A 20,344-nucleotide genomic window follows, 5' to 3' on the forward strand; every position below is an offset into this window, starting at 1 on the left:
TGCCGGTGTACCCCCCCATGCTCCCGCCCCTGCAGCCACATGTTCTACCTCTGTGGCCCAGCCAGGGACAAGTGTGTGGGCTCAGGTACAGGACTCCCAAAGTCAAGGGTTTCAGGTCACACTGGTGAAGCAGTCGCCTCGGGTTTCTTCTCAGACTGGGCAGCACACGAGGTCGGCGTCAGCAGATCGGACCCTAAAAATAGGCCCTCAGATGCCAGTCTGGGTGGCTGGGTGTGCGGTGCCACACGCCCTGCGGACAAGCACCTCCTGACCCAGCGTGGCCCCAGCGCGCACAGGTAAGGCCTTGGGGTGGTGAGGCTGGCATCTCTTGGGTCCAGCCAAATGTCCTTCAGGGGCCTGGGTATAGAAATTAGAAGCCCCCTCCCCACCCTATTTCTGGAGAGACAGAGAACAGCTGACATCCTTTTAGTGTGAAAGGCTTCTTGTTACCCATTTTTCTCTAGAGACTTCATGGAATTTTCTCTACTTGCCTCCCTCCAAATCTGAGCTTCAGCTCAATGCCTGTTTCTAAAGGGTAACGGGAGGGTTAAAGCTCAGCAGAGGCATTGGACGCACTGTATCACATTCGAGAAAGGTCTGCATTTGTCCATTTAGCCCATGGAGGGGGGGAAATCTCAGTAGGAGGGGTGGGTAGAGGCACCAGAGTGACTCACATCATGTGTAGGGCAACCCAAACCAGAAACCCAAACCCCACAGATGAGAATTCTCCCTAAGCATCATTTGGACAGAAGGACTATATATTTTTGAAATCCTCACCTGAGAATATGTTTTATTGAGAGGAAGGGAAGTGGGATGAGGTTGGGGCAGGGAGGGAGAGAGAGAAAGAAAGAAAGAAAGAGAAAGAGCGATTTGAGAACACCAGTCTGTTGTTGCCTTCTGTTCATGCCCTGGCCAGGGGTCCAACCTACAACCTAGGTATGTACCCTGAGTGGGGATCAATATTTTCAAGCTTTTCTAATCCTGTTTGGGAGGATGGGGCTAAGGGTGATGTCTTGGTAAATATGGGGAGACTGAGTCACAGAGGGACAGAGCCACTGGACGAAGATAGCAGCATGTGAGAGGGTAGCAAGATGGGAGGGCGTCCTGTGTCTCAGACCAGGGGTCTTCCCTTAGACCCTGGTGCCCTTGTCCTATGGCCCCAGTGGCAGCTCATGAGCCTGGAATGCAAGAGCTGTTGGGAGTGGGAGGCTCTTACTGCTCCGGAAAGCTGGAAACATCCCAAGGGAAAAACTCAGAGTAAGAAGGGAGGGGGCATGAGGAGTGTTTGTAGAGAGGCCTCCTCCCTTAAGGCCCTAGCACCCGAGGGTCCCTGGTACTCAGAGCTTATTCTGTTGCCCTGACATTTCCCTTGGGGCCCCTCCTTGTCCTCTTCATGAAAAGTCATCGTGGTCCTACCAAATGACACTTATAAACAACACTTGAAGGGCTGCAAAGTCCTGTCCAAAGCCTTGGGCAAGCGGATGAGAGGTGGGATGTGGGCTGGGGAGTGAGGGGGAGGTCAGTGGGCCCTGAGGCCTCTTTGGGGGCTGGAGCCTGAAACAGCCACTCCAGGGCCTGGTGCCAGAGGTCATAGCTCTGTTGTCCTCTTCAGCCTGACCCCAGAGCAGGTGGTGATTGAATTTTCACTTCTGGTGACCGTTGATGGTTCCAGGCCCACCAATTCCACAGTTGTTAATATCTGCCAGGCACTACCCGCAGATATTAACATCTGGAGAGAGCCCTTTCTCCTCTTCCCAAAGCCTTGCTGTACTTCATCCGGGGGCAATTGAGCCCCATCACCTGCAGAATGTTCAGCCTTATTTATGCCCCATCCGGTTTGCCACAGCTACCCCCAGAGACCCTCATCCCCAGTCAAACTGCCCTGCTCACTCTTCCCTACTCTTGGTTCAGAACTTAGCTCCCACCACAGTTGGGAACTCTCCACCCACCCTTCCCCCTGCCTCCTCGCTTCCCCTTCATGAAACGTTCTCTGAGCCCATGGCAATGTGTCAAGAACTTACATTGTCTCATTTAATCCAACAACCAGAGAGGTGGCCATTATCCCCACTGGTGGATGAGGAAGCTACCATAAAGCCCACATACATGAGACTCAGGCCAATGAGAGTCCTTTCCTGGACTTCACACTAGCCTGTGCTCCCCGTTGGGGAAGGACTCAAACTTGAGAGGCCCGGGCCTGCTCTCAGGAGCACATACTTGGTGACCAAGAATGGAGTGACCTGTCCATTAGCATGGGCTGGGATACTTGGCTGCTTGGGTAGAACCTCAGCCTCTCCACTTACTAGCTTGTTGTTGTGTTACTAACAACCTTTCTGACCCTCATTTTTTTTCATCTGTAAAGCGGGGTCAGCTATCCCCTGTCTAGGAGGTTTTGAGAGTAGATAATCACTGGGCATATGATAAAAGTAACCAACCATATGATCATTTCTCGGAGTCTTGCCAGGCCCTCGATTTTTCAGTGAACTTTTGTGGCAGCTTTAAGAGGTGGGCACTTGGCCCCCAGCCTTCCCAAGGCCCAGAGCCTCTGCTGCTCAGCATCGAGAGACAGGCCTGGTGAGGAGTAGCAGCCCGGCTGGGAAATGGAGGGGTGGGGCCCCGTGGTGAGGGCCACACCGTGGTACTCTACCCTCCTTCATCTTTCCCTGCACAAAAAAGCCTTCTGTGCTGAGGGGAGGCACAATGGGAAATGGTGCTTGAAAGACCTGCACTGAAAGGCCATCTATTCCTGAATTCACGAGCTGTGAGACTGCCGGCAGTGTTCCCACACGTCTTCAGAGGAAGCGAAGGCTCAGCTGCTCAGGAGTCAGGAACCACAACTGGCCCGATCAGACGTCACAGCCGCTCAGCCCCTGTGCCAGAGTCTCCTCTGCCCCTCAGGGCCAGGCCACAGAGGGAAAGTCCATCCAGGCCGGTCGGCCCCCTTGTCTGAGAAAAAAGCCGAGTGTGGGCCTCCAACAGTTTCCCGGAGGCCCAACCCTGCCAAACCAAGATTGGGGAAATCAATTAGGAGTTCATAAATTACCACCCTGAAGCACTTTGAAACCATTTGAAGAGTTAATCAAACAAGTTAATGACATCAACACCATCGTAGAAGGAATATTAAATTACCTCTTTAAATGAAGGCTTTTGTTTTTTTAATAAAAGAAGTTTATATTAATTCACATAATTGCCTCCTGTTAACATTCTTGCCAGAATAAAAAAAGAAATCTGTTGAACTTGGATTATGTCTGATACATTAAGAATTAAATTATAGGCAACAAAAAAATTCCTGGGTTTTCATGTCCAAGTTTTAATTTTTAAAAGATCCACAACTTTTATTTCCTGGTTGGGATCATTTTTGTAGATTTAAGATGCAAAAGACAAGCACCGACTTGTAGAAAATTAAAAATATGTATATTTTTATATGTACCCTGCTGCCAAATTCCATCCCTCCACATACCCCGGCAGTAGGTATTACTCTCCTAATAGAGTAATTTACTCAACCACAGTAATGTTTCTAGTCCCCCCTTCTTTCCAGGCCCCTTCCAAGCCCACCTTGGGTGGTGTCGTGGAAGAAATGTGGCCTGCATGCATTTAAACACAAACTTTCCCCCATGATCCCAATGCATTAGGAGCGTAAATATGCAATGCACATATATGCACATATACAGAACAGGAGAATTTTTTTAAAAAAGATTAGATTATAAACCACTCTATTAGACCAAAAACTTCTGGAAGGCAGAGACCTCTCTGGGTTAGTCCATCTCTGGCTCTTAACAGGATGTGTGAGTATAACTTGGGGATGGGCCTAACATCTGAGGTGAAGCCAAAGAGGAACCGAGGCCACTTCCCAACCCCACTCGTGACCCACCAGAGCACCCCGATGCTGGCTGACTTAGACTGAACCCAGACCAGGCTAAGGCAAGTCAGGGACACTGACTCTGACACCATGGGGGACAGGAGGCGTACTGCCCTCTTCACCTGACATCTGTCTCCAGTCAAAAGGAAAGACAGTTGCCCTCAGACATGGATTTACCCTGAAGCTTCAGAACCCCACACTGAACTGGCCTCTTCCAAGGCCCTGTCGCTATTTGGTGTTCTTTCTCTTAAAGATACTGTGGAAGCTTCAGGACCCACAAAACTTGAGTTCCCTCTGGTTTCCTGAAAAGCACTGAGGGACTAGAATGACCTTCTGATATGACCTAGGCCTGGTTGCTCCCACCAGAGACCTCAGGGAGGACACATCCCTGCCTTCAGGGAGCTCACACTCATTGGGAGAGTGCTGAGTGCCACTCCGGATGTTAGGACCACCTGGTCAGGCCTTGTCTTGAAGGCCACGTTCCTGTGCCTCAGCCCACAGGTTTAGGGTGAGAATCTACTGTGCCAGAAAAATTCTAAAATATAACTTCCATAGGTTTCCCCCCTCCATATACTCAAATAATACCTGTTCATCACAGAAATTTTAGAAAAGATGTTTCCATAAAAAGAAGAAGAAAAAGTTGCATATAATTTCATCACCCTAAAATAAATATATAGCCAGTGTTACTATTTTGGTGAAATGGTTTTTTGTATAAGAACAGAATCACATTGTACATGCTGCTTCACAAGTTTCTGGCTTCTTCTCTCCACTGGTGCGGCCTCTTCCCTCTGATTTCTCAAAGCCACCACAAACACGGCCATCTGTCATGTTTAACAGCATCACCCCAGGTTTGGGGTGACACAGAGAACTGACATAACTATTGGGCACTGCAAAGTTGGTGGGAATCCCTGTGCTTAGTCCTGGGGCTGTGCCCCCTTGACACACCTCACCTGGCTGTCTCTGGCCACAAGCCCTCCCTCCTCCACCCTGTAGCAGGGCCCCTGACACCCGCTCTGGGAATGTTCTAGAGAGCGCAGAACTCCCCTTTCTTTCTTGCACAGAACAGTTTGCTCCCTGTGTTTCTCTCCACTATTTTCTAAGCCTTCCCTTTTTCTCATCAAAAGTATACTCAGATGATCCCTGGCTGGTGTGGCTCAGTTGGTTGGAGTGTCGTCCTGTAAACCTGAAAGGTTGCAGGCTTGATTCCGGATCAGGAAACATGCCTAGGCTGTGGGTTTATGTGTGCATGAGAGGCAACTGATCTATGTTTCTCTCTCTCTCTCCCTTCCCTTCTCTATAAAATCAATAAGCATATCCTTGGGTGTGGATACAAAAAATTTTTTAAGTATACTCAAATGATATTTTTTTATTAAGCAGGAGGCCTGTTCTCTGGCTCACATTTCTGGGCATGGCTACCTGGCCAGTGTCTGCAGGTTCAAGGGGTCCCCTTAGGGATTTAATTGTCCCACTGAAATGAATAATTCATCCACCCAGCTCCTTCCATCTTCCACCTTAGAAAGCAAAAGGCTCAGGCTGGGTTTTTTTCTTTTTCTGTTTTAAAAAGCATCTTTATCCCTCTTGTTGTAGCTCCATTTTATCAAAAAGGAAGTGAAGCTCATACATGTACACCTGAGTCCTCAGTGGTGGCCTGAGCTGTGAGAGCAGAGAAGGGACACCAGACTGTGAATGGAGGGAGAGAGGGACAAAGAGGTAGAAGAGCCCCAAGGAAGTGCCAGGTCCCTGGAGCAAGAAAGATAGCGTAGAAATCACAAATCAGAAGTCACAAGCAGCTTCCTGCCCAGACTGTTCCGCCTGGCTAACACATTTAAAAGAATAAAGACACAGTTATCCATTATAAAGTATAATTATTTATTAAATAATCCAAAAATAGGAAACAGGAAGAAAATCTCCCTGACATTTGCCCTGCAGTACTGACATTTTTATTTATTTATTTTTTTGACATGGAGTCAAATTATGGTGTCAAAGTTACAGGTTTTGGGGTTTGTTTTTTTTAATTGTTGTTCAGGTACAGTTGTCTCTGTTTTCTCCCCATCACTCCCCCCAGCCTCAGCCATCCCCACCTTCCATCCTGGATCCTACCTCCCCTTTGGCTTTGTCCATGTGTCCTTTATACATGTTCCTTGACAACCCTTCCCCCTTTTCCCCCATTATTGCCTCCCCCCTCCCCTCTGGTCACTGTCAGTTTGTTCTTTATTTCAATGTCTCTGGTTGTATTTTGCTTGTTTCTTTTGTTGATTAGGTTCCACTGATCCACTTATAGGTGAGATCATATGGTATTTGTCTTTCACTGCATGGCTTATTTCATTTAGCATAATGCTCTCCAGTTCCATCCATGCTGTTGCAAAGGATAGGAGCACCTTCTTTCTTTCTGCTGCATAGTATTCCATCACGTAAATGTACCATTGCTTTTGATCCACTCATTTACTGATGGGCACTTAGGCTGCTTCCGGCACTTGGCTATTGTAAATCGTGCTGCTATGCATATTGGGGTGCATAGGTTCTTTTGAATCGGTGTTTCAGGATTCTTAGAGTATAGTCCCAGCAGTGGTATTGCCAGGGCAAAAGGCAGACCCATTTTTAGTTTTCGAAGGAAACTCCACACTGTTTTCCACAGTGGCTGCACCAGTCTGCATTCCCACCAATAGTGCACAGGGGTTCCCTCTTCTCCACATCCTGTCCAGCACTTGTTGTTTGTTGATTTGGTTACGATGGCCATTTTGACTGGTGTGAAGTGGTATCTCAATGTGGTTTTAATTTGCATCTTTCTGATGGCTAGTGATATTAAGCATCCTTTCATATGTCCCTGGCCCTCTGTATGGCCTCCTTGAAGAAGTGTCTGTTCAGTTCCTTTGCCCATTTTTTAACAGCTTTGAATTCAGATCAAAACCTCTCCTCCTTGGGCAAGGGAAACCTTTAACCAAATGCTAGCTGTACCATCAAAAATTCTGAAATGGAGTTGGAATTAACAAGGGGTCCCTGTGTTATTCCCGGAAATAACTCCTCAAAGGCAAGGCCACTGTTTCACAGAGGAAATGGCACTCCAGGCCTTAGTGGTCAAGTACCACTTGTCCCCTGCATTCTCTGTGGTCACAGTATCTTTGTTTTAAAATTAGCTCTATCTTAGGTTAGTTTCCCACAAAGGCAGACCCTGAAACCAGGGCATGGGTGCTGGTTGTTTATTTGCTAGGTGCTCTGGGAAGCACAGTATGGAATGGATAAGCGAGACTGGGAGCCAGCAGAGGACGTGTGAGGGAGCAGGGGGCCACTCTGGGCGGGTGGCGCTGGAGAATCCAGCGAGCCTCCAGAAGGCTGGAGAACAGATTTCAAAATGGTCCCACTCAGGGTGGAAGAAGTTGGGTTGGTTGTCCACCAACTCCTGCCCCTCATTGCAATGACTTCTGGGAGTAACGCCCAATATGTTAGGCTTGATCAGAGCAAATACTAGAAAACACCCTGAAGTAGGGAAATACCAGGGCTTGAGAGAGGAAGCCTTTTGTGTTTAAGGACACCGTCCATTTATAATGCAGTGAGCTTACCAAGGCCTGAGGCAGGACAAGGAGAGCATCTGCTACAGCTGCCGACACTTACAAACCCTCAGGTTTCTCACAGAACGCTGCCTTTCTGAATCCTCAGAAGAATGTCAGATGATCTGGGCTTGCATTCCCACATGGGATGGGGGGCATATGCTCTCCCATGTGCCACAGTCCCCACCACTCCCTGATGTCTACTGCCTGAGGTCAACAGTTAGATTTTTGTGTGTTTGTTTTATTCTTTAACACCCAAGCCATTCCCCTCCTCTGCGTAACCTGGCTGACCCCTCCAGGAAGGAGCCAAGTCTGGTACCCTTTGAGGAAGAGGCAGGCTGATGAAGCACAGAGGCCAAGTAGCCATCAAGTTGGCATTTGGTTTCCTGGGACCAAACCTTTAAATATGAAGCTGTAACAGGAATCTGGAGGCCTCTCTTGACAACCTGCCCAGCTCTCATTATGACATTTAGTCTGTGATTGATATTGTGTGTGTCATTGAGACCTTGGCAGTTAATCTCTGGGTCGAATCTATGGAAACCAAACAGAACAGATTTGTCTTCTCCTTCCATTTTGGCTGTGATCTGGGAAACAGACGGTCCTGGCCTCTCTGAGATTTGGAGATTTGGGAGCCATGCAGAGAGGGATGCACACAAGCCGCCTTCAGGATTTGGAAAGATTACAGGTCTGTGGTTTCTGGCCGGCTCTGCGCTTTGTTCTCTTCCCCCATCCAATCTGCACGCTGGAGGATAATAGATCCCAGAGCTCCTCTGCGTGCCAAGCTGCTCTGGGTAGACCGCGCCACTTCCTCTTCTGTCTGGAAATCCAGCCGAGGCTTTCAGCACGGGGATGGGGATGGGGATGAGGATGGCTCCTTCCACAAAATACTGGAACAACAGCCTCAGCCAGGGTGAGGTCAGCTTCAGTGATCAAAGGAGGCAGGCAGAGGTTTCAGAATGCTGTTCACTCCAGCATCTCCCTGAAATCACCTCTTCTGAAGCCTCCTTTAGTGGCAAGCAGGGTTTGAGACAGCCTGCACCTCCAAATGTAGGTATATGGTGCCCAGCTTCTACTCATTTTGAAATAAGAAGAGTTGGTGCCCTGATGGGCTGAGCTCCAGACCTCCCCAAACCAAGGCCTGAAGCAAAGAGAGCTGTAACTACACGCTTAGGAGACAGGTGTCTGTGCTGGTGCCCACCACAGAAGTTTCTGGTCATCCCTTGAAACAACTCCTTCCTTGATGACTGGAAATGCCAGCAGGCAGGCCCCAGAGTAAGTTCAGGCCTGAGCCACCACCCACTATGGGGCTTTGTCCCTCCTTTGCTCACCTTTCCTCCCCCTCCAAAGTAGCCCAGAGGCTCTGTCCTGTGTCATCAGCTCTGGCTGAGTCTCCAGAACAGGCCTCACAGTCCTTCACTAACCCATCCCCTTCATCCCCCGTTCACTCATTCCAGTCACTCACTAAGCCATTTCCTCATTCAACAAATCCTTTCTGAGCACCTCCTCCGTGTCCGACACTGAGGCTACAGAGATAAGCACCACTAAGGAGCCATCTTCAAGAAGCCCAGCTCCTGCCTTGCCCCAGTCCACACCCTTGTTCCGGTGTAAAGATCTGGCCTCCACTCCAGTGAGAAGAGGAAAACATACCGAGCATCCAAACTACCCCTGTCTTGATGTAGAAGCTCCTTGACGTTTTAGCCACACTCTTGGGAAGTGGTACAACTTTTATGAGTCTCAGACTCACTTGGTAGCCTGTTGAAATACAGACTCCTAGGCCCCTACCACAGTCCAGGGTGCCACCCAGGAACCTGTACTTTTAGCAAATGCCAGGTGATTCTGAGGGTCTTTAGATCGCACTTCAACAGACTCTGGAGAAGGGTTACCTCTGCTGTCCCTCACCCCCATCCCCCAACTCAGGATTCTGCAGAAGGAAGTCACCAGTCCTGGCTTTCCCATGGTCCCTGAAGACACACACTGCTAGCTAGTGATCTTTTCAACTTACCTGCTATGAACTTGGGTGAACTGAATTTCCCAAAGCAGTGGTTTCAGCTCTTTCCTTTTCAAAACTTTCTTTAATGGAAAGTTACAAACACACAAGGAAAAACAGTAACTACCTCCCAACTGTCACCCAACCCCCACCACCCATGCCCATGGCCAATCCTTCCCCATCACACCCTACCGGTACCCTCTACCCCACAAACAATACGTGATTCTATTTTTCCAACTGTATTATTCTTGAAGCAAATCTCAGACATTGTGTTATTCCACATGGGAATATTGCATTTGTGTTTCTCAGACCAGGCCCTCTGGTCTAATTTGACTGTCCTCTGAATCTCCTGCATATTGGGCATTAGAGCTAGACTCTGAGGACTCTGATCAAAGAGGCTGGTTTCCTTTGGCTGGACTGCCGTCGTGGGGTGTGCCCTCCCATCAGAAGGCCCACACGCCTGGGCATCTGGCCTTATGCTGCTGGCAGTCACTGGTCACGCCCACACTGCTGGCTCGTCAGGTGTGGTGAGATGGTGCTTCCCTCCTTTTTATTACCTGCAATACTTTAGAAAACAGGCCCAGCAGTACAGTTTATATCGGAAAGGAGTGATAAATAATGCTAGATTCTTCCCCTTTACTTATCTCTCTTCAAAGTAATGAGCTGGTTCCAGAGCATCTTCCAACAGTGAGTGAATAATTGTTTTGTGCAGCATTACAATTTAAATGTTTAATGTGTTTCAATCCACTACAGTTATTTTTATTTTTCATGTTCAAGTTGCCTCTTCCAATTGTGTTCTGAGTCCTTTTGGCAGAGCTGGTGGTGTCTGAGGCCACCAACCCTTTTTCATATTCTTCGAACCCTCCTGCCTGCCACTCCTCAGGCTGAAATTCCCTACCCTCAGCCCTCAGCAATGACTCCTTCTCAGAATACTGAGACCAAGTGTTACAAACATTCTCAACTTAGTTTTCCTCATCTGTAAAGTGGAGCCAGTATAGCACCTACCTCGCAGGGTTGTTAAGAAGATTAAATGAGCTAATAATTGTAAAGCACTTGTAACAGAGCCTGGAACAAGGTACGTGCTAGATGAGTATTTGTTAATAAATAACATCCTGCCCTGGCCAGGTGGGTCAGTAGTTGGAGGGTCATCCTGTACACCAAAAGGTCGTGAGTTTGATCCCCCAGTATCCCCCTGGTCAGGGTACATACCTAGGCCTCAGGTTTAATCACTGACCATGTACTGGAGGCAACCAATTGATGTTTCTCTCTCACATCAATGTTTCTCTCTCTCTCCCCCTTCTTTTCTCCCTCTAAAAATCAATAAAAACATATCCTTGAGTGAGGATTAAAAATAATAAGAAGAAAAATAAATTACATCCTTTCCCTGTCACTCACTTCCGTGTCTCTCAGTCCCTCCACCCTCTTCCCAGAGCCTGAGAATAACTTCCCCTCCCAGGCTGTCTGAGCATAGATGCACCAGTTGCTCAGCTCAGGGAGCAAACCCTGGCCAGTTCCATATTGAGTTCATTTCCTTGGGTTCCTTGGGAACTCACCTCTTCCATTCCACTTGCAGAGCCAGGCAAGCTCTCCAAACATATGCTGCAATCTACCCCCACAGCTTTCCCATTAGGGACGTTTCTTCTGACACCCTGGCAAGTTAACACACCTGCCAGCATCTTAGCATGAGAGCTGCAAACATTGGCTTCAATTGTCCTAACGAGTCGATGAGCACTCACACCCCAAGGCTCCCAGAGCCCCGAGGATGTGCATGGTGACCCAGACTAGACAGGCCCTGGATCGACAGATATGCCCTTTCCATGGGCACCAGCTCCCTGCTGGTGTTGAGTACCACAGCCCAGAAGGTCAGGGGCCTTCTGGGCCTTCCTATTCCAATTCAAAATGTCCCAAGTCAGCAGATTCCAGTCAGATAAAGGAAAAAATAAGCACCAAAGAAGGAGTAAAACAGGGGTGTCCAATCTTTTGGCATCTCTGGGCCACACTGGAAGAAGAGTTGTCTTGGGCCACACATTAAATACACAAATGCTAACAAAAAAAGATCCATACATAATTTTCATGATATCTGCCACCACTGGTGAGCAAAAAAAGTCCTCACATAAAGACCATATGCAGCAGCCCTTTCAATAATCTTTTTTTTTTAAGATTTTGTTTCTTTTTAGAGAGGGGAAAGGAAGGAGATAGACAGGGAGAGAAACATTAATGTGTGGTTGCCTCTTGTGTGCCCCCTTCTGGGGACCTGGCTGGCAAACCAGGCATGTGCCCTGACTGGGAATTGAGAACCGACAACCCTTTGGTTGGTAGGTCCATGCTCAATCCACTGAGCCACACACCAGCTAGGTCTCAACAATCTTTTAAAGTCTTCACACAGTTCCCAAGTTTGTGATCACTAACAGAAAATGTACATATCACTAACATAGAAAATGTACATGTACTAAGTAATAAAACTTAGTATAAAACTTAGTAATAAAACTATTGTTTTAAGTGAATTTACGATTTTGTGTTGGGCCACATTCATAGCCATCCTGGGCTGCATGCGGCCCGTGGGCAGGGGTTGGACACCAGCAAGGCAGAGTCTGCGAGTAAAGGAAAGGAGGCAAGGGGCTGACTGCCTGAGGGATTTCTGTCCAGAGTCTGCTGCAAATTCACCTGTGCGGGGCCGGAGGGTCCGAGCACTCTAGCTCTGGAGACGCTGGGATGTTGGGGGCGCACTGTTTAGCTGCCCTCACAGCCTGCCTCGTTTCCCTCTGTGGCCCAGGAAGAGGGAGCAAAAGCAGAGCAGGCCTGGGGAATGCCTGCCGAGTTTTGAGATCAGCTTATTCCCACCTCTTCTTGTAAAGCCCATTCCCTACCTCTGTCCCCCGCTAACCCCAATCTCAACCTTCTCCCATGACCAGCTGCAGAAAGGAGAAAATCCGCTGGCTCCAAAATGACATCCGGAGAGCCGAAGACAAGCCTCAAGAACGCCTACCCATCTGCCAAGAGACTGCTGCCAAAGGCGGAGGAGGAGGAGGCAGAGGACTACTGTACCCCCGGAGCCTTCGAGCTGGAGCGTCTCTTCTGGAAGGGCAGTCCCCAGTACACCCACGTCAACGAGGTCTGGCCCCAGCTCTACGTCGGGGATGAGTAAGTGCCCAGGCCAAGCCCAGGAGAAGGCAGCCAGCCCCTCAGGTCACACCTCCTGCCACCTCCTGGCCATGAGATTTTACTTTTCAGGTTAGTTGTTCTGTGAGAACTCTATCAGTTAGGGCTGGGTTTATCTTCATATTGCAGAAAACTCAGTAAAGGGGTTTAAACAAGATAGAGGTTGATTCTGTTGTCACATGAAAGAAGTACAGAGGACAGAAGCTGGGGGTGGTGTGGGTCTCCAGGGTCACCAGGGACTCAGGCTCCTGTGCATCTGCTCCATCATCCCGAGGGTGTGGCTTTCTTCTTCAAGGTTTCTGCGTGGGCTGAGATGGCTGACAGGGTTCCAGCCATCATCTGTAGGGTCCATACTGCAAGAAGGTAGAGGGAAAGCGAGAGCAAAAGGGCATCTTTCCAAACAGAAGTCCCACCACCCAAGACAACCCCTGCCCCTAGCTGCAAGGGAGGCTAGGAGTCTTTTATTTTAGCTGGGTGCAATACCAGCAAGAATAAAGTCAGTTCTCAGGTTGGTGGTAGAGGAGCACATCAATGTATGTGTGGAGAAGCAAAATGCAACAAGTTCAGGTGGCTGTCTCCTTCTCTAGATTTTTATAGCCACCATTCCCCACTCTTCACACAACTGGGAAACTCCTACTGTAAATACTACTACTACTACTAATGCCATTTATTGAATACTTTGTGCCAGGTACTGTGCCAATAAGCATCTTGCATACATGATCTCATTTTATTTTTACTAAAGCCAGTGAAAGAGGTTATCTACTTATTCCCATTCAAAAATAAGAAAATTGAGGCACAGAACAGTAAATTAATGGTCTCAAGGCCCACTGCCCAGTAGGTGGCAGAGAACTGGGATTCAAATGCAGTTTTGTCCAACCCAGAAGTTTTCATCTTAAATCCTCCCTCCATCAGGATTCCAGTTGACACCCCACCTCTCCAAGGAGGGCACCGCATGGCACTTCTGCACGTGTGATTTTGGCACGCACGTTATGCTGCTTAAAATTCAGAGATAACTGTCTGGTCATGGGAAACCCAGGGACAGCCTTTCTTGTCTGTTTTTTCTCTTAACATTTTTAAGTTGAGAAAGTTACAAAAATGCATGACCTTTCACACTAAATTAAATAGGATTATAAAAACAAACTGCATAATCTCCCTTTGTCCTCTTAATTCTGCCACGAAGTAACCAGTATTGCGGCTGTTTGCATACTGCTGCTACTTCATGGGGAAACATATACACACATATAAAAGGCTTTTGTTTCTCTTAATAAGTTTTAGGAAAAAATCATATTATATATATGCTGCTCTGCATTTTTAATATTCCATAGTATAGTTGTACCACAGTTTATCCAATCATTTCCCAGTTGTGAATATTAGGGGAACCTAGGTGAGAGGTATATATTGTTTTTTTTTTAAATAACAGCTTTATTGAGATATAATTCACACTCCATAAAATTCATCTACTTAAAGTATACAGTTTAGTGATTTTATTCTATTCGCAGAGTTGTGCAACCATCACCACTATGCAACATCAAAGCGTTTCCATCGCCTCAAAGGGAAACCCTGAACACGCTGAGTGGCCTCCCCTAGTTCCCACCTTCCCCAGCCCCAGGCAACCACCAACCAGTCTGCTTTCTGTCAGGATTTCCGTCTCTGTGCTGGACATCACACATAAATGGAATCAGAATATTTGGTCTTTTGTGACTGGCTTTTTTTCACTTAACCAAATGTTTTAGAGGTTCATACAAGTTGTAGCATGTATCAATATTTTATTCTATTTTTGCTTCTTTTCTATAAGTCTAAAATTAGTTCAGAATAAAACAACCACACATACACTTTGACCTCAAATATCACTTTAAAAAATATGACTTACAAAAAAGAAGTATAATTTACAGAAATAAGAGTGCCAATACATAAAGACATGTGTTATCTTTTAATAACAAAATAGTAAATAAATGGAATAAATACATGGTTTTCCCATTATAAAAGTAATATATGCTCACTGAATAAATATATATCTTAGTTTTCCTATTTGTAATAGGTTAACAAAAGAACTTTCCTCATAGTGTTGTGTGGATTAAGTGAGATAATATATGCAAAATATCAGTGTAGCGCCTAATTCACAGTACTCAATACATGTTTAACTATAATAATAAAATGGTTATTCATGTAAGAAAGAAAACTTAAATTTCCCCAAATAATCACCAAAGCACATTACTCCAAAGCTATTCTTATTGATATTTCAGTATATTGTCTAGGTTTCTATATATTATTTTTGGTTTCAAAATTCACTTTTGCATAGTTGTAACCATATTGAATATTTATTTTGCCTTTTTTCACATAGCATCATTCATACATTTTTTCCTTATTACATACTCTTCATGTATTTAATATAATATTAATTACTCTATCTTAAATATAAAATATAATAGCATATCAGATGAACACATGATCATTCATTTAACTACTTCCCCATTATTAGACATATTATTTTTATGGTCTCACTTTTATAAATGCTGTAAGGGACATCTTTATGCATACATTTTTTTTTCGTGCTTAGGGTTATTTCCTCAGATCTGACCCTAATAATGGTATATCTGAGAGGAGGTGGTTTAAGATTTCAACTTAAATCGTCTCTGTGTCTTTACCTATGCTGTTCCCTTTACCTAAAATGTCCTTTCCTTCATATCATCTGTGTCCAGATCCTACACACTCTTCCACCATGAAGCTAGCTAGGTAAATCCCTGTATGTGAGAAGTAAGTTTTTTGTCTCTGTATATTATACAGCATATTTACCTTTCCTGTAGCTTATAATAGTAATGATGGCTAAATTGTACTGGATTTTTACCATGTGCTGTGCCCCGCACATGGCATAATTTAAGCCCTATAACAACCCTAGGAAAGAGGTACCATTTATTACTCCCATATTACAAATGGGCAAACCAAGGCTCAAAGAGTTTGTCCATTTCATTGGTCAGTCAGTATTTACTGGCATCTTACTAGGAGCTGTGGGGCAGACGAGGAGGAAATGAGTCTCAGAGAAATTGAGGGACCAGCCCTAGGTCATACAACCAATCATTGATAGGATTTATACTCAAACCCAAATTGAGAAAATGTGGTCGGTGAGATAAAAAAGCTGACTTACAGCTGAGGAGAGGAGATGTGTGGAGCTGTCCCAGGGAATGCAGAGAGAGGCAGGTGGTGGGGTGGAAGGAGCACAGGGTGGGAGTCTTGGCTCTGCCAGTTACCGATCATGTGATCTGGAACAAGTTACTCTGGCTTACCCCAAAGGGTGAGGATTAAATGAATTAAAACAAACAAAGTGCTAGAATATTAGCTGGCACAGGGTAAATGCTCACAAAGTGCCTGTACTTTGGATCTGAGTAAGCATCACAGAAGAGGTAAATTCCAGGCTTGACTTTGGAAGATGGGTAGGATTTCAACAGAACTCTAGGCAGAGGGAGCAGGGTGATAAAAGATGGAGAGGTAAGGACAAACAGGGTAATTTATCTGGAACGTAGGGGGTGGACGTGGCAGGAAGGGCACTTTCAGAAGACCTGGGATTAAGCCAAATCCTCCCACTTCGAGGCTGACGCAGACAGTTGTGCCGCAATAGCAGGCGACCCCAGCGTCTCGGTGGCCTCCCCCAACTGTGGCTTCTTTCTCATGAGTGTGATGTGCTCGATGTGCTCATGGTGGGCCAGTGCTAACGGTGCTGCATGTCCACTTTACTCTGGGACTCAGGATCCAGGCCGATGTCTGCATTCCATTGGCCAAAGCAAGTCCGCACCAAAGCCTCACATCAATAGGGCAGAAAAGTGTAACCTACCCCTACTGGGGGACAGCAAATATTCTAAACGGTATCATACCATCTACCATGGCCACAACCTACTGCAGGTGTAGTGGGTTTGCACTGGTCCTTTTATCTGTCTATGTTCTCATCTCTAAAAATGGTTACTGAGAAGAGTCAAAGGAGTATGGAATGTGAAAGCATTTTATAAATTATAAACTAAGAGACAGATGAAAATACTATTACTATTACTTAGTGAGAAAGAAACCTGGTAAGATAGGTCAGGGCCAGCTTGTGGAAGGCTGAATGCCAGCCGAGATGCTTTATTTGGGAAGTTAAATTGAGAGTATCTGAGAAGGACAGACATGTTTAGTTACCAGAGTGCCAGACAGTTCGATGTACTAAAGGATGCTTGCCTCCTCGACATCTGACCATGACCTTGCTTCCTTCTGCCAAGAAAATGGCAGTGCCCTTTCATTTCAGTGCAGCTCTGACTAACTGAGCCTGCAGACAGATACACATGTGCACAGGCAAGGCAAGCTCCACAGTCAGTGTGCATGGCCCATGTGCACAGCATGGGGAGGAGGCTAAAGTCAGCATGACAGGGTGCTCGTCCCCGTCTCTGTTCAGGGCCCCTCCAAGGTACCCACTTAACAAGGTTGATGAGACTCACAGATCTTAGTGAGAGAGCAATCCTTTCCACCACCAGCGCGACCACTCAGAGGTTGGGGCCCAGCTGGGAGCAGGTATGGAGGGCTGTGTGCCTTGGTCTCTTTATAGGTATTGCCCAAAGCAGCAAAAAGCTCAGAGCTGGCTCCTCATGCATAAAGTCTCAGTTTTAATTTAATATTTGCACTTAGGTTGTGTTGTTCCTTTCCCTAAAAGCACCCAAGATTTTTGAAAGTTGAGTATCAAGGCTCTGGAAGTTAGGACGGTCAGGACCCAGGAGTGAGGGCAGATGTCCTAGGGCAGCCAGAGCCACTGGCTGATCCTGGAACCTAAATGATGCCTGGAACCCCCTGGGGACCAGATTTCCCACACAAAGCAGCCCATTCTCTCCCTGTCCTCCCTCCTCAAGGGCTTCTTTATGGAGACAGGCAGAATGGCTGGGCATCTGCTCCAGAGCCACAGTGTCTGGGCCAAATACTTGTTTCCACGTGGCCTTGAGCAAGTCACTCAAGCTTTCTGAGCTTCAGTTTCTTCACCTGTAAGATGTGGACTCGGTGAGTTAATACATATGATGTTTAGGCAATGCCTGGCACACCCAATAACTGCTATAGATCAGGTCGGTTCTGGGAGTTTGACTCACAGTGAGAGGAAGGTAAAGAATGGCTACTACGCTTTGCCGCTAAGGGTCCCTCTGGGCTAATTAAACACCCCTGGTTCAATTTTTCCCAGGAGATGCTGTCATGAACCCAAGGCCAGGTTGGAAGATCCCTCCTACTGGGCCTTCTCCAGCTCGCGCACCAACTCCCCCACAGGCACCATCCTGGCCTTCCAGGGACCCAGGTGACCTAAGGCCTAAGGAGGCAATGCCACATCAAAGCCCCATGGGACTGTGGGTTTCTGAATTTGTAAAGCATTTTCTCAATCCCAGCGTATTCCAAGAGGATTCCCCAAGTGGGGAGCCTGGTGATTCCAAATCCCCATTGTTTGCCAAGCCCAGCAGGGGGCAGAGGTGGCTCCACCACTACAGTCAGGTAAAAAGAGGTCACAGGCAGGAGGGGGCGTGGCTGGTGTTCAGAATGCTGGATCAGCAGAGACGCTGGGCCAGGCCCACCAGGCAGGCACCTGTTGGATGTTTTCACAGGGGGTCTATCTCGCTCAACCCACAGCTACCCTCTCCCCACACATTTCCTGTAACTTGGTGGGGAGTCTGACTGCTACAGGCAAGAACTGTAGGGCCAGCATAGAGTAGGACAAAACCATCAAGCAGGATCCAGGGCCCTGAGTTCGAACATCTTACTGTTCTAGGACTCAGTTTCTTCATTTGTAAAATAAAGGGATGATTTGAATGAAAGGTCCCTTCCAGCTCTACGATAAAATTCTTCAAGCAATGTCCTATTAAATAAATTAGGCTTTATTAGATTCAAGCACATACTTGTTTTATTACTTTTAAGTCATTTAAATTAGATTCAAATTAGGTTAACCAAGTGTTGCCCTCCAGAGATCCAGGGACTGGCGTCAATGATGAGATAAGAATAATTCATCACCTCTTATCAATCAGCAGTCCCTAAATGGGTGCTTCCAAAGTGCTTGAGTATGCTTGAAAGCACTAAGTTTCTGTAATTTAAATATTCTCACTTTAATCTCATTGACATCTTTCATTTGCTTAGCAAAATCTTTTTTTCTTTTTCTTTTTTTCCCCTTCTATAGTCAGCAGGAGAGGAAATATCCTGCCTACTGTGGAAGTGATTGCAAATTCTTAGGCAGAATAGACGCCAATAGCAAAGCTCAGCTGAAACAGGGTGATTAAGAAATCTCTCTTCCCTCTCACCCACACCAGGGCTCTGGTAGGCTGTGCTGCTGCTTGAATGGTGGGGGCCCTAAGCAGTTCCCCATTTTTATTAAAACTACAATTGCGGCCAAGGTCTGGCTTTTGGGGTCATCAACAGCTGGCCCCTCCCCATGAAGCCTGACTCTTCACATGCCTGTGGCCAGCCCCACCCAGCCTGAGCTGCTGTCCAGGTGTCTCTTTTGCCCTTTCTGCTCCCCTAACTACCAATAGCCTCAAAAGACAGAGGCATCTCCAGCGCTGGCCTGTCCTTGAGGAGGTGGGGAAGTGAGGTGAAGGCCAATCAATCAGCTGAGATAGTTCTTAGCCCAAGAGAAGGCCTCTCACTGGGACACCAGGGCAGCTGTGCCCCGCCCACCCCCACCAAAAGAAGGAACTAATTCAGCCTCAAGACACTTAGTAGAGCTAAAACTTGACCTGCTTTCAGGGTGAGCCATGGCTAGTTTAGGGTCCAGCAAAAACACAGCCAAGGCGGACAATTGACTGTCCTAATGTTACCTGAAAGAACTAGAAAACCTGGTTTTCTAACCTCCAAATACCGAAGGTGACTTACGTACGACAGCCCCAGCCATGGGCAAGGAAAACGGGGAGATACTGGAGGCCCTGGCCTGGCTGGGCTTCTTGTGCTGGGTGACAGCTTTTCAATGACACCTCAAACAGCATCAACCATTTCCTTTCACTGTCAGCCAGATGCCTAGTCCATCATGAATGCAACCTCATTTCTCAAAACCAGTCGTCACATGTATTCCCCTTTTACCCTCCACCCTTGGAGGACGGGAGTCTGGGGCAGTGGGCAGATGATGAGGAGATTTCTAACAAGAGTTAAAATGCCAGGGCCAGCTTCAGTCTTTGCAAAAGTCAGTCTCTCCTGAGAATTAAGGAAATAACATCAATAAAAATCATGGTATTCATTTATATTATCAAGTAAATATATAATATCTTCGCCATTGAAAATTTATAAAATACGGATGAACAAATAGAAGGGAATTAAAATTCCCATTAGCCATAATCTATTACCCAGAGATAGCCACCAATCACATTTTGGTGTGCATTTCTACTGCTTTTTTCCTCTTGAATTTATCTTTTAACCTTTCAAAAAAAAAACACCTCAAATATAAGATCATTAGACTTTACAAAAATCTTTTAAGGAAAGTACTGCCAGTGTAATTGGTTCCATTTTTTTTTTTAAAGAAAACCAGGCCCCGGAGCTTCAGTTGTGTCAGTGCACGCAGCAGTTTAAGATTATAAACAGCACCTGTCAGGCCTGTGCTTCCCGGGGGGACTCAAAACCAAACAGCTTCATCATCAGCAAACAAGAACACCCAAGAAAAGGAAACCAGTGAATTTCACTTCCTATCAGGTGGACTGACCGAGATCAAAAGCTAGAAATATACCTGGTGTTTTAAAATCTGCCTGCAAGGAACAGGTGTGGTCAAGGAGGAGAAGTCCCCAGCAGAATCAGGTCCATGAAATGCGACCACAGCAGTGTCACATC

At 46.6% G+C, this 20,344-nt stretch overlaps 1 protein-coding gene across 2 annotated transcripts in view; it reads left to right on the forward strand.

The window, feature by feature from the left end:
* The first annotated feature begins 232 nt into the window (after positions 1-232).
* DUSP29 (dual specificity phosphatase 29) overlaps positions 233-20,344 on the forward strand; it is a 35,531-nt gene continuing 15,419 nt past the window's right edge. Inside the window, exons 1-2 of one of the 2 annotated variants that reach the window (XM_028514236.2) lie at positions 233-296; positions 12,301-12,529. In XM_028514236.2, the coding sequence (XP_028370037.1) occupies positions 12,333-12,529 (197 nt within the window). In that variant the 5' untranslated portion in view covers positions 233-296; positions 12,301-12,332. Of the gene's footprint in view, positions 297-7,936; positions 8,087-12,300; positions 12,530-20,344 lie in introns of those variants that run through there. The other variant, XM_036026766.1, reaches the window with a different exon arrangement.

This window comes from Phyllostomus discolor, chromosome 5, assembly GCF_004126475.2.
Source record: "Phyllostomus discolor isolate MPI-MPIP mPhyDis1 chromosome 5, mPhyDis1.pri.v3, whole genome shotgun sequence".
Taxonomy (NCBI): domain Eukaryota; kingdom Metazoa; phylum Chordata; class Mammalia; order Chiroptera; family Phyllostomidae; genus Phyllostomus; species Phyllostomus discolor.